Raw genomic sequence first — 12897 nt, 5'->3', positions numbered from 1 at the left:
GGAATATTTTGTAAGACATGTCTTGTATATTTGCAATTTAAGTCAAAACAGTGATTTTGCAGTGGTTTCACTGATATTTCCCTGTTTCACTCTCTCCACTTAGTTTCTACAGTCAAGGTGAGATGTATGGATACATATAATGCTGCATACATGGCTAAGATGTGGTCACATCGCTAAAGAGCTAAATGCATTATCCCCTTCTCATTTTTATCACTTGCAAGTACACAACAACAGCGTAGCCACAGCTAGTTTAGCCACGATAGCCAATAAGACATATTGTGATGCCTGTCATAATGACAGGCACTGATGGTATTAACGGGGAAAGGCAGATTCAGATCTGATCACAAAGTTGTTTTATCACCTGCAGAAACTGGGCCTCACATCTGTAGTGTATTTCAGACAGCCTTTTTTTTCTTTTTCCTTAGCAGAGCTTTGTCTGCTCTTGACTTTTGCAGGGGTCTAACCATCCGGAACTCCTTGAACTCCTTGCCTGACTGGCACTTAACTTAGAAGAACTGTAGGGTGACTGGATTTTTGTGTCTCCATGGAGTCCATTAAGATAGGATTAGGAGGCCTCTGTTGTTTTACTACTGTTGTTGAGTGTTTCTTCTACAGACCTGCATTCTTAGATTAGTTTTGTTCTTAGAAACTGGAGCTAAAATACCGCGTTTCAGTTTTCCCCAGCCTCACTGTAACTCTTCTCAACTTTAACCTTTCTGTGAGTTTCAGTCTGGAATATGCGGCTGTTTTCTTTCTCTTCCACAAGTTTTTCACCAAACCTCTTAAATGTTATTCTTCCGAAGGTTTACTGTGTCTCATAAACAGCCGTGAGATCACTTGACTTGCAGTTTTTCAATACCATTCACCTGCTTTCTGTTTCTGGCTAAAAGGATTGACAGAACTGTCACTGCACCATCTCTAACAGAGTCAGTAATAAAAGCTGGCAGGACAGGCATTTTTGTGGGTCTGAAATTCACTAAAGCATATTTGAGCTATTTGTACCATAGGTAACAGCTTATTAATTTAGTACTGGCAAAAGGAGCTCGTGGCTTTTCCAGCTGCTCTTTTTTTTTTTTTTTTTTTTTTTTAATCAGCATTACTGCACACCAGATGAATTACTTTTGCATGATTTAAAGTCAGTAAGATTAACTTTACTTGAAATGTTCCCTAAACCACCGGCCAAAGAACCCAAACAAAAATGTTACTATTGGAATAGTGCTTCACTCAGCTCAGCTAATCTTGGTAGAAGAAATGTATGAAATACAGTTGTCTTACCTGTGTACTAGATTCTGTAAAATTCCACATTTCTTTAGAGCTCTGTGAAACATATTTAAAGTGGCAGCTATCTGTCTCTTTTGCAGAGAGGTCTTAATCTCAGACACACTAATTGCTGTGCAGAAGAGTCCCTAATTAGGGTAGCTTTCAAACCTATGGTCTTGTCATCACCATGTGAAACACAGACATTTTCCAAACTTGCTGGTACTTGATATCCCCATGGCTGTATATACAGTTCCATTATTGTAAGATATTTCTACTTCTCTTCAATTATTTGAGGAGATTTTCTCCTAAATGCGTTGACAGATGTGGTCCATGTCTATTCACTGTGCTTCCTAGGCTAATAACCATTAGAAATGTGATCGTTGACTTCATTAAAGCTTACTATTTATTTTTAATACGTTCCGATATCAAGTTCAAATTGGCCAGCATGTCTAATAATTTCAAATAGCAAAATTCTTGGAGAGGGAGCATAACAGCAGTTGGCAGTCATTTCATAACGTCGACTAACTCCCAGATCCTATAAGGTTCTGCTTTTATTTTCAACATTGGTGCTTATAGGCAATATATCATATTTCTTAATGCACGGGAGCTTTCTGTGGGTTTTTTAATTGCTAATTCTATCTCTCTCCTTGGCTTCCTAAAGTTTTTGCCATTTTACATGCCTCTATTTTGATAGCAGCTTACAGAAAAAGAAGGAAATAAAGTATCTTTAATGGCCAATATCAAGGAAAGAAATCCGAACTTCTAAAACCTGTCTCAGTGTGCATTATTTGAATCAATTTTCAAAATAAAAAAATAGGTTGTTACATAATGAGTAGAAATTTAGTATTCTTGTTCACTAGCTATGAAGAATAGTGATTATAAGAAGGTATACTTTTTTAATCAAAATAATTCTAGGTAACACTTTATAACGTGCAGACCTACCTACCTTACACTTATGGCTGACAGGTTATAACAAAACTTTCTACAAGGTTTTCTCTTTCCATAAAGACTTATTCTACGTTTAGGTTTTTAGGTTTATATTACAGTTGAAGAAATGGAGTTAAACTGTTCAGGTTATTTTGCTAGCTGTTTTGTTTGACACACAATGTGTTCAATGTAAGTAAACTTGCATTTCCTAAAAACAGGTTATTATTATATGGAAGATGTGTATGTTAGTAGATACAGAGCTTCAAGCACACATCAATATAATGACTTTCTACAATTGCACAGCATTGTTGAATGAATTGAACTAATCACTACAGTGTAAAACTCTAAAAGACAATTAGTCATCTTCATCATTAATGCTACTATGAATCTTGCCATCATCATACACAGGTCTAAACCTACTCCAGATGTATATTTGCAAATAGAAGTCCCAAGAGTTGGAGCCTTTTGAAATTTCTTTGTATCATGTCTTTGTTAAGTCAACTTTTCCTCTAACCTGGCTCACGAGTCCAGTTTTTATCACCATTCAGTAGCTTTTCTAAATGATGTTTCATTGCATTCTTCCATGCATCTTTTCCTGCTTGGGAGGGATTCTTTAGAAAAATCTACAAGGCTTCCTTTCATCACTCAAATTCTTCCTTAAAGTTTTCATTTGTTCTAATGGCATGTAAGAAATGGTTATGATTAAGAAATGATTAGCTACTGTGACTGGCTGATACATCAAGCAAGTATTCTGTAGCAGATAGTGTCTGCCTCACAGTTTGAACTATATACGTAGTTTCTTGCTGTGCGCTTTGGTTGTAAGGTCAAAGGAGAAGGCACCTCCTAGTTCTGTGGATGTACAGCTCGCTAAGCAGAGTGCTAAACTAGGGATCTAATCCTTGCTACACACACTGTCTTGTAATTAAAGTAATAATTTTTAAAAAGTTCAAATTCTATCTAGTGTGCATGCTATTGCTTAAAAATAATAGAGTTGCTATACTTTCTTAGATGTGATTAATTTTATTTGGTGTACAGGGAGCAGGGAACATGAATTTAGCCAAAATATCTTTTTGGAATTAGATTTTTTTATTTTCAGTGATAAGAAGAAATATTAACAAAGATGTATATGAGATCTTTGGAAATTCTGAATTTGGTTCTATTATGTAGTGTTGTCTCACTGAAACTCGCACTTAATAAAGCACATGTATAAGGCCAGTAAGCAGCTGGTTCTTGGTTAGGATAGCCTGCTTTTCTCTGTGGCTAAGTTTGAAAATAGCCTGTATCTCTAAGGCTGAATAAATTCAGTATGCAGATATGTTTCCTTGGAAACAACTCGTAATTTTAAAGCACATGCAGCAATGCAGCCCTTATGTAATTTATTAACGTGAAAGACCTGGCTCTCAGGGGCCTTATTAAGTAGATCAGCCTGTATTGGCAGGCAGAAGGAATTTGCTTTGATTACAAATGCAGCTTTTCAAGTGCTATTAGATACTGAGATATTTGTGAGTGGAGCAGATATTACCCCTATCGAGCCAAGTTGTACTGCCCATTTTGGTGAAACAGTTCATACACTTTCTTCCTGAAGAATATGAATATTTAGGACAGTCTGCCTATTCTAACAGCTTCCTTCTTTATTGCTGCTAGGATGCCACAATTTAGAAAAGACAATGTCACTCATCCCTTCTTAAGATGACACATTCCAGGGAATAGAAGTCCTAGTCTGAGTTCAAGCAAAGGAAGGTTCTCCTTTCTGTTCCTTCTTAGTGCACTAATTCAGCTGTGTACTCATTTGTATTACAGAAACATGGAAGACCCTCACGGATCTGTATTGTAGACTCACACAAATAGCTTCCCCCTTTTCGAAAGCACTACCTTCTCTAGACTGCAATGAGCAACCCCTCAGTAAGCCAATAAGACATTTGGTTCAGCAGAATTAACAGTGTCAAGGAATTCTTTGGAGTCAGAATGGCCCAGCCTGGTTTTAGCAGCAGAGAGAGTTGAATTTTTCATCTTCCCAAGCTTTTTGATAACTGAGTCACCAAGCTAACTCACTTTCCTAAGTTCATGCAGACTGAGACGTTTATACTCTGTCGCTGAAAGCGTCTATCACACAGACTCTGTATAAGGTCTCTGATAAGTAACTACCCAGAAGACTGTCCCTGTCCTCAAAGAGAATAAATTGCTCTTCCTTCTGTTTGGTTGTTTTGTGTTTTGTTTTGTTTTTTGTTTTTTTTAAAAACTTATTTTCTTATGGAGTTGCTCAAAGGGTCCCTTGAGGGTTTGTTTTTTAACCATCACCTTAATTTTTAAAAAACAAATTGAAGAGTGACAGCAAATAATTTCCCATATTGAATTTCCTCTACTGGCCTGAGTATGAATACATACTATCCAAAAATTACCTACCTGTCTTGATGGGTTTACTGATATGCATGCTGTGACCTTTTTCTGAAATGTAGACACCCTAAACTATGTCAAGATAGATTTTACATTACTTGTGTGTTTGTTTGACTAGGTTTGCCATGTTTCACAATGTCAGGATACCTAAAGAAAACATCCTGAATATAGCTGGAGACGTCACAGCTGAGGGGAAATACTCCAGTTCTTTCAAGGTATGAATCAAAGTTTTGTTTCATTAATATGTAAATATACAAAGCCACAAGTAGGTTATGAGATAAAGCATGAGCATCATATGTTGGTAAGCACTAGTACCTAAATGATTGTTGACACAGTGTCGCATGAATGCTGATTTTCTAATTGTCTTTCAGTGATGTCTAAATTCACCTTATTGATTTTACTGACTTCTTGCTTTTTGAGGTACCACAGCAGTCCCAAAGTAGTTTAAAGAAACTGCTTTGGATCTTTTCCAAACACCTTAACTGACTGTGTCAGTAAATAAAATTGTCCAGCCCTCTGGGCTTCTGATCATGCTCCAGAGTTGTATTTTTATAGGGTAGGCAAATGAAATGTTAGCTCCTCCATTTACTCTGTGCCGTTTATCCATTTAGGATGTTAAAGAGCGTTTTAGCGCATCTCTTGGATCTTTGTCCATCGGCAGAATTCTGATCACAGCAGTTTCTGCAACCAATTTAAAGCTTGCCTTATCAATAGCCATTCGCTTCTCAGCAACTCGCCATCAGTTTGGACCAACTGATGAAGAGGAAATACCTGTTCTTGAATACCAAACACAGGTAAAAACTTCAGACTTTGCATCTATAGACTTTTATGTAATGACACTCAGATTCAAAGCTACTGCAAATCAAAATAGTGACACCGAAGTTAATGAAATTAAAATTGTCTTTTTCATCTGAAGTGTAGATGCAGTGTAGCTTTGGGTGTTCATTGCAGCTTAAGACTTCTTACCCATTCTCTTGGCATGATCAGACTTTTGAGATAAGTTCTTGGACAAGCAAAAGAAAAAAAATATTTATGTCTCTCCGAAGTACCTAGAACCATATGTCTTCTAAAATAGTAACCTTTTCAGAGAAAGGCTGTCTTCTATGTGCACAAAAAAGTACTGATGAAGAAACTAGCATTAAAAAATGTCAGTGCATCTTTTGCTACTATCTTCATTTTCTCTTTTTTAGACCTTAGTATTTAAAAGTACACAAATCAATGACAATCATTGTAGTGAACATCCAGCCAGCACTGATTTTAAGACGAATACAGCCAACCTTTTTTTCCACAGAATATGCAAATGAAAAACACTTTTTGGTCTGAAAAAGGTAAAATGGGTAGTAATGGTAAACTAGAAAAGAGTGAGAAAACTCAGATCAGCTGGATGAGAAAGGTTGTTAGGTAAGAAGTGCTAGAATAACCAACCCACCCATTCTGTCCTTGCAAAGTAGGTGCCTTTTTTCCAGGCTTGCAACTTTTTAAGTTTTCATGCATTTCAACAAACTCTAGCAAAAGCTGCCTTCTTTCCACCTCATCTAAATAAACCTGGTTTTACTTCCCACTACTTTGTGAACCTCTATTTTGCTCGACTTCAGCTTATTCTGTAGGTTTTGCTTCCTGAACCTTTATTCCCTTTTTTCTCTACTACAAAAGCTTCTTTAAGCAGTTTCCCTTCTCCTTCATGGGCTTCCATCTGATTTGCATATAAAGATGCTTTTTTTTCTTCTTTCCAGCCCTGTTTTTTTCTATTTTTTCCTCACAAAGTGCAAAGAGCACTACTAACTTAGGTTCTTTAATGAACAAGCAAGTGAAATAGTTATACCCTCTGCCATGGTGGTGGACCACGGTATGCCAGGCATTGTGTAAACACAGAGCAAAAAATGTCGTTGGTCCCCAAAGCTGCAGTGAACTTCTGCACTGGGTTAACAGGATGTAGGATGTTGATCACAAATTCACAAAATCCATGGACTGGAATAATATAAATGACTTATTCACAGAATAGTTATATTTAATTATGTTTATAAATTATTATTGCTAAGTTCTCTTCACCATAACTTCACACACATCTCCAGTTTAAAAAAGGTAAAAAGGAATGTTGTTTCCCAAATGATATTTTTTATATATATAATTACAAAGTATATATGTTTATCAGTTTGCAATCAAATCTATTTAATTTTTATTCTAGCAATGGCGTCTTCTTCCTTATTTGGCTGCTGCATATGTCTTAGATTATTTCTCCAAATCACTGTTTGAGAACTTCGTTGAATTTTTTGCAGGCTTATTGACAAAGCAAAGGAGTCAGAGGCAGGTGAGATATCTACACATTTCCTCTTAGCTGTGTTCTTACTTCAACAAACTGGAATTTGTTAAGTGAAGGACCTACTTAGAAGTAGGCTGTCTTATGATCAAGAATGATAGAGCAATGTCTCAGAAATATGGATGAATAAGGAAAAGCCCCCAGATGAGTTTTAATGGAGTGGTTAAAGTTTTATTGGTTTCACTGGGATTTAAGACTATGTCCCCTTGCAAATTGTTTATCATAAGTATATGATGATGTAAATTCAGTTTATGACCGTTATAAAAATGATATTGCAGGGGGCATATATCAAGCACTTTCCAAAATGGTACTATTCGTAATTACTGCACAAACCATGCAAGTCTAGCTTGAGTTTGCAATTCATACTCATGCATTAGGAAATATGCTTTTGGAGAAAAACGTTAATATTTTTGAGTTTTAATGCTGAATTTCTCAACTACTCATAGACAATCAGAAGTTACCCCTTTATAAAGTAGTTTGATCTATCAATCAGTCTCTGCACGGACTGATTCTCAGCCAAAGTAAGTGCAGTATGTTTTTTTATAGCATATAAATTATATATATATATATATATGTGTGTGTGTGTGTGTGTGTATTTAAATCTTGACATTTTTTACTGTAAGGTCCTACACAGTGGCTACACATTGCTCAGATCTCACTTAAACATTCATTTTTTTTTCCAGCTAAAATAAAGCCTGTGATAGATTTCTGTACTAGTGGCTGGGTATTGTAATTTATCCTCTTTGCACAAACCACAGAAGAGTCTGATTGATTATTTGATCTGTTATTTTATCTCTAGAGGTCTCCAGTGCAGTCACTAATCCTAGATAAAACTCAGATTGTAACAAAAAAATCTGCCTGTTGACAGTGTTAAGAATGTAATCCTTATGAACTTCTTTTGTAGTATGGGAGATCTGAAGGAAAAAAAAGAGAAAAGAAAAAAATGTTATTTGCTTTCAAACAATTTTGGTGGTATTAACCCAACACCTCTAGAAAATCTATGTAGTATGAAGGTTCCAAGCACACTTTCAAAGGAAGGCCAACAACATTAGTGTCAATGCAGTAAAAAGCAGTAAATAATATAAATATCCCTTTTCTGACTCAGGAGAGAGGGATTGCTTATGTCAAAGAGGAGAAAGAAGCTTTCTCTGGATGTACCACCTTCAACAACCTTCCTCCATCTTTGGGAGGAATAGATCGGCAGTCAGTGAGCTATCCTGTGCAATGCCATTTCATCTGGCACAACTGAGCCATGTATCTATTACCTGGCACAAAATTTTCCAGTTCCATGTAAGAATGCTAGTATCTAGCAAGTTTTTTATGGCAGTTTTTTTTTTTTCCTTTTTTTTTGGGGGGGAGGGGTTTCAAAAAAAAAAAAAAAAAAGATTCTGCGCTTACATAGATCTCAGAAATTTGTATGTATGTATTTCAGGTTATTCTTTTTCTTTTTTTCTTCTTTAAAAGAAGTACACTGAGCTGTGGCTTTTATTGGTCAGAAGCCTACTTTGCGTGAAAATTATTACTAACTTGTAGCTTGTTTTTACAAGGCTGATTTGGGACGTGAGATTCATGCCTTATGTGCTGCCAGCAAACCACTGTCTTCTTGGACTGCTCAGCAGGCAGCCCAGGAGTGTCGAGAAGCTTGTGGAGGGCATGGTTACCTTGCAAGTAAGTCACAAACTATTGCATGCACTAATAAGAAATAAAATGATTATGTTCACTTGTATTTTGACTGTTACATCATGGTATCCGAATTTTAGGAAGGTATCCGAATTTTAGAAAGGGATTTTTCCTCACATCCATATTTTAAAATTTTATTCCTAATACCACATTAAAAGAACTAAACCTGTGCAGTATCTGCAGCAGCACTTGGACAAAATAAGACTTTCTTTTTCAGTCTCAATTCCAGAAGTAAAGATGCAGATTTTATAGAGGAAAGTTCTTCTTCTAAGTTGAATGCCACACTTCTCTAAAGTCTTCACAGTATACATTTTCACAAGCTAACAAGTGAACTTTCAAGCTCACATGTTTGTAAGAATACCCATATATACAGGAACGGACAACTCTTACATTTTGTTACAGTATAATTATTTAATCCGTTTTAGCTTCCTTTTGGTGCATTGCAATATATTAACGTGTTCACTTGATCTTTATAAGTGAATCGTCTGGGTGAAATCCGAAATGACAATGATCCAAACTGCACATATGAGGGAGATAACAATGTCCTGCTTCAGCAAACCAGCAACTACTTAATGAGCTGGATGAATTGCATAAGAGGTAAGTTTTTTTATTGTGGCATCATGTGTTGGACCCAGCAGTGAGTAGGTAATGGAATTAGGAGGTAATTTCATACTGAAAGCAACTGATAGTCATTTAATTATTTTGTAGAGCATAAATAATGTGCTACAGACTCCATCATATGATACATTCACAAATACACAGATACTTGCTGCAAGAAATATACTTTTTCCTGTGTCTTGCTGTAGCTAACTAGATGTTTTGCCATTCTTAATCATGTTATGCAGTATTTTACTCCCTGTGAAGTGCAGGTTAGTTCAATGGAACTACTCCTAAAATCACTGTAAGTCTGCATATGCTCTGTTCATTATACTTAAAACAGTTCATACCACCTAACTTGGTTGCAGTCTTCATCGGTACATGTTGTAGTTCTTCAGATCGATGATTTTGTTTCAGTTTTCTAGCAGTAATTTTCACCAGCTGGAAAACACAGCAATAGGAGTTGAATCTTATGGGACTTATACACAGTGATGTAATTTTTTTCAGTACTTGTCAGCCATCTCATTTGGCTGGACTAGGCCATAATAAAATAAATATTATGTCCTAATTGCATCTGGCCTTTCAAGGGTATGCATGGCTTTGTAATAGGTTTTTAGTTCCAAAGAGTCTAATTTATTTTCTCATAAATCAGTTTTATTGTCTTTGGTATTTCAGATAAAGTTCCTTTCGAATCCCCTCTTGGAACAATAAACTTTTTGCAAGACTACCATCACATCCTTGGCAGGAAATTCACTGCCGTTAGTGTTGAAGATTGCATGGACTCCTCAGGTAGCCTTTTGTTGTTGTTAAATTCTAAACTCTAGAATCTTAAATTCTTTCCAGATCTAGAGATTGGAGATTCACTTTCTGCTATTTATTACATATTTTTCTACATTGCTATATGCTGACTTTCTTTGTATTAAATGCATTTCAGTTTTCATTTCAAAATAATGCTTTTTTATCCCCAGCCTCAATTTTAGAATCAAAGATAGCATCAGCTGTTTTTCTTCCATTTTTGTTCTTCTAAAATATAATTTCTAATCTATTTTTTTTGCCACTACATGATTGTTTTCAAGTGAAACTGTTGTGAGGGACATTGATCGTTACTACCTTGGAATTTTAAAATTTCTTATTTTAGGAAAGCATACACATGATTTAGAAATGTGTTGGGAAGGTCTTTAAGTGTGTGCACTCTTGACAATTGCTTCTGGTTGCATGGAGAAAAAAGAGTAACGGTGAAAGAAAACTCCCTACAATTTTACTGGCTTACTGTACTATAATCGAGTATGACATGACATGCCGTTCCCACTTCTGTATCACTGTGAGCCTAGATTGGCCCTTAGAGGCAAAAATTAACAGAGAAATGAAGAGATAATGAGATAGTGACAAGGAAATGAGCAAAAGTGGATTTGTGAAACTGAGAACATACTAGATGAAGAAACTCCAGTCTTAATGCATAAGGGACAATAATATTGATTCTGAATGCAATAACCATTTCAGTGCTCAAATAATTGCAAAAAAACCTCCGCTTTAGATAGGGATGCAAAGTAGTAATATGATACCATAATAGATTTGGGGAAAATATGAAGAAACTCAAAATATAAAGGCTTATAAGGAAAAGATTAACTCAGAATGACTGCATGCTTTCTTCTTTGTTGTATGTCTCCAGCTTGTGAAATCCAACAGAGCACAAACTGATACCTTAAAATATTTTCTCTTGTGTTTCCTACTGGACCAGATTACAGTTTAAAAAATATATGAATCTGTTGATTGTTGCATTCTGCTAGAAGCTGGGATTTTAAAACAGGTGCATAGGTTTAGGCAGCATGTGAACCCTCATAATTACCTAGATAATATCCTACATAAAATCTTCAGCTAACACACAAGCTATCGAGATTTATTAAAAGGACTTTATGCTGATGTACTTGTCCCCTTACTAGTTCCAGGCTGCTGTAAAAAATGTAGCACAAGCATACGAAATAGTTCATTCACATGCAATTACATTTGGCCACCTTTGCAGTGTTAGAAATCATGTGTTTTGCAAGCATGTAACATCATACCTGCAAATGGAGTGGGCCCACAGATTGTGTGTGTTCTTCTGTTCTTTTATTTTCAGAAGAGAATGAGTATCTTATAGACCTAGGTCTTAATATGGAAGAGAATATAACAAGGTAAAAAAAATAATCAAATCAGAAAATGCATCTAAATTGAGCTGTGGACATATCTTGTCTTTTAGCTTAGGCACAGTTGGAACTAGTACATGGTCAGGTACAGTAGGTCTTCGCTGTATCATTTTAATCTATTTTACCCAACATTTATTTACTGCAGCTACGATAATGGGCAAAGTGTCATGTTAATGGATTGATTAACATCTTCACTTTTCATCTTAGGTAAAAAAAAAAAATAAATAAAAAAAAATAATGCACTGAGACTGCAGTAGAATCTGCATGTGACTTCTCTTTTCCACAGTTCCTTTAGCAGCATATAAGTGGCTGGTTTGCTACCTGCTCCGAGAAAGTGACCTAAAGCTGAAGAAGGAGAAGCAGTCAGGGCAGAGTGATTTTGAGGCAAAAAACAACTGTCAGGTAATGCTTATACAGCTTTCCTATTTTGTTTACTTATTTTCATCCAAGTTTGCCAGATCCTTTTAGTTTTATCTTCTTGCGTCAGGAAGTACAATTTCCTTAAGCAAAAAGCAGCAAGTTATATAACTTATAATATGTAATTCCTGTCCATATGAATCGTATTGAACATGATAGAAGGAGGACAGTTATGATCAGCAGAAGTCTTCCAAGATATATTTCCTTTCAGAAAAGTTGCAGGCATGTGCTGGATGGTGTGTATAAGTTTATCACAACTTCTGAAAACCAAATCTGCTACTACTAAATCTACTGCGGCATCTGATTATTACATCTCCATCTGCTCTTGTGGCCAAATACATACTGTAGGAAAGAATCTTGCTCTGGCAGATAGGTAGACTAGATGACCTAATAGGTCTTTTCCATCTCCAGTTTCTGTAGTGCAAAGCACTCATGAAAGATACCAGACTGAAAGCATTGGAACCTGAAAAGGAAACGTTGACAATCTACAAATAGCAGATCCACTCTCTCACCAGAAAGTTCTAACAGCTAGTAATGGCTTAACTCCAAATTTTGGTTTATATCCCCAAGCTCCCCAAATTCTTCTGGTACCTTCATGAGAAACTGGCTTGTATCCAAGAAAATAAGACTTGTCATTTGTCACCGAGGAAAGAGATCTGTTCCCTGAAGATGGGCAATGTGGTTTACCTTATCTGCAAAGCTCGTTAAAAAGCAGCAGGAAGGAAGATTCAACTCTTCACCTAGAAAGATCCAGTCTGGCTTCAACAAGGGATAATCTATGTAAAACCACTGGTAGAGGAGAGGAAACCTTTCCTGCTTTTACCCTAGAAGCAGTCTATTAGAGGTGTCCTTCAGGGTGAAATTCAGAATGAGAATTGCCCTACAGCTGAATGCAAGATAAGTTTCAGAAATTTAAATCTGATTGCTTGTCAGTTGGCCAGCTCCTGGGAGGCTTGTGCCAGGGCCAGAGAGGATGGTTTGCACAGCGGTATGAAGATTACTCACCTCACTTCTCTTCAGTGTGCTAAAATTTAAAGAAATTTAGGCACACAGCTGCTTTTGAGATAGGCTTTGATATACCTCAGGTCATTAGGTTTTCTTTTCTCCCTACAATTCATCTTC

General features: G+C 36.2%; 1 protein-coding gene across 2 annotated transcripts in view; it reads left to right on the top strand.

Annotated features, from left to right (window-relative positions):
- Nucleotides 1-12897, top strand: part of ACOX3 (acyl-CoA oxidase 3, pristanoyl) — a 37597-nt gene that overhangs the window by 13747 nt on the left and 10953 nt on the right. For both annotated transcript variants that reach the window (XM_082759025.1, XM_082759024.1), the window contains exons 8-14: nucleotides 4700-4796; nucleotides 5193-5375; nucleotides 6767-6889; nucleotides 8446-8566; nucleotides 9056-9175; nucleotides 9851-9964; nucleotides 11645-11760. In XM_082759025.1, coding sequence (XP_082615151.1) covers nucleotides 4700-4796; nucleotides 5193-5375; nucleotides 6767-6889; nucleotides 8446-8566; nucleotides 9056-9175; nucleotides 9851-9964; nucleotides 11645-11760 — 874 coding nt within the window. The remainder of the gene's footprint in view (nucleotides 1-4699; nucleotides 4797-5192; nucleotides 5376-6766; nucleotides 6890-8445; nucleotides 8567-9055; nucleotides 9176-9850; nucleotides 9965-11644; nucleotides 11761-12897) is intronic.

Source organism: Aythya marila (assembly GCF_965140915.1).
Source record: "Aythya marila genome assembly, chromosome: 4".
Lineage (NCBI taxonomy): Eukaryota > Metazoa > Chordata > Aves > Anseriformes > Anatidae > Aythya > Aythya marila.
Note: the sequence above shows the minus strand (reverse complement) of the source record. Positions and strands in the feature narration are given on the sequence as shown.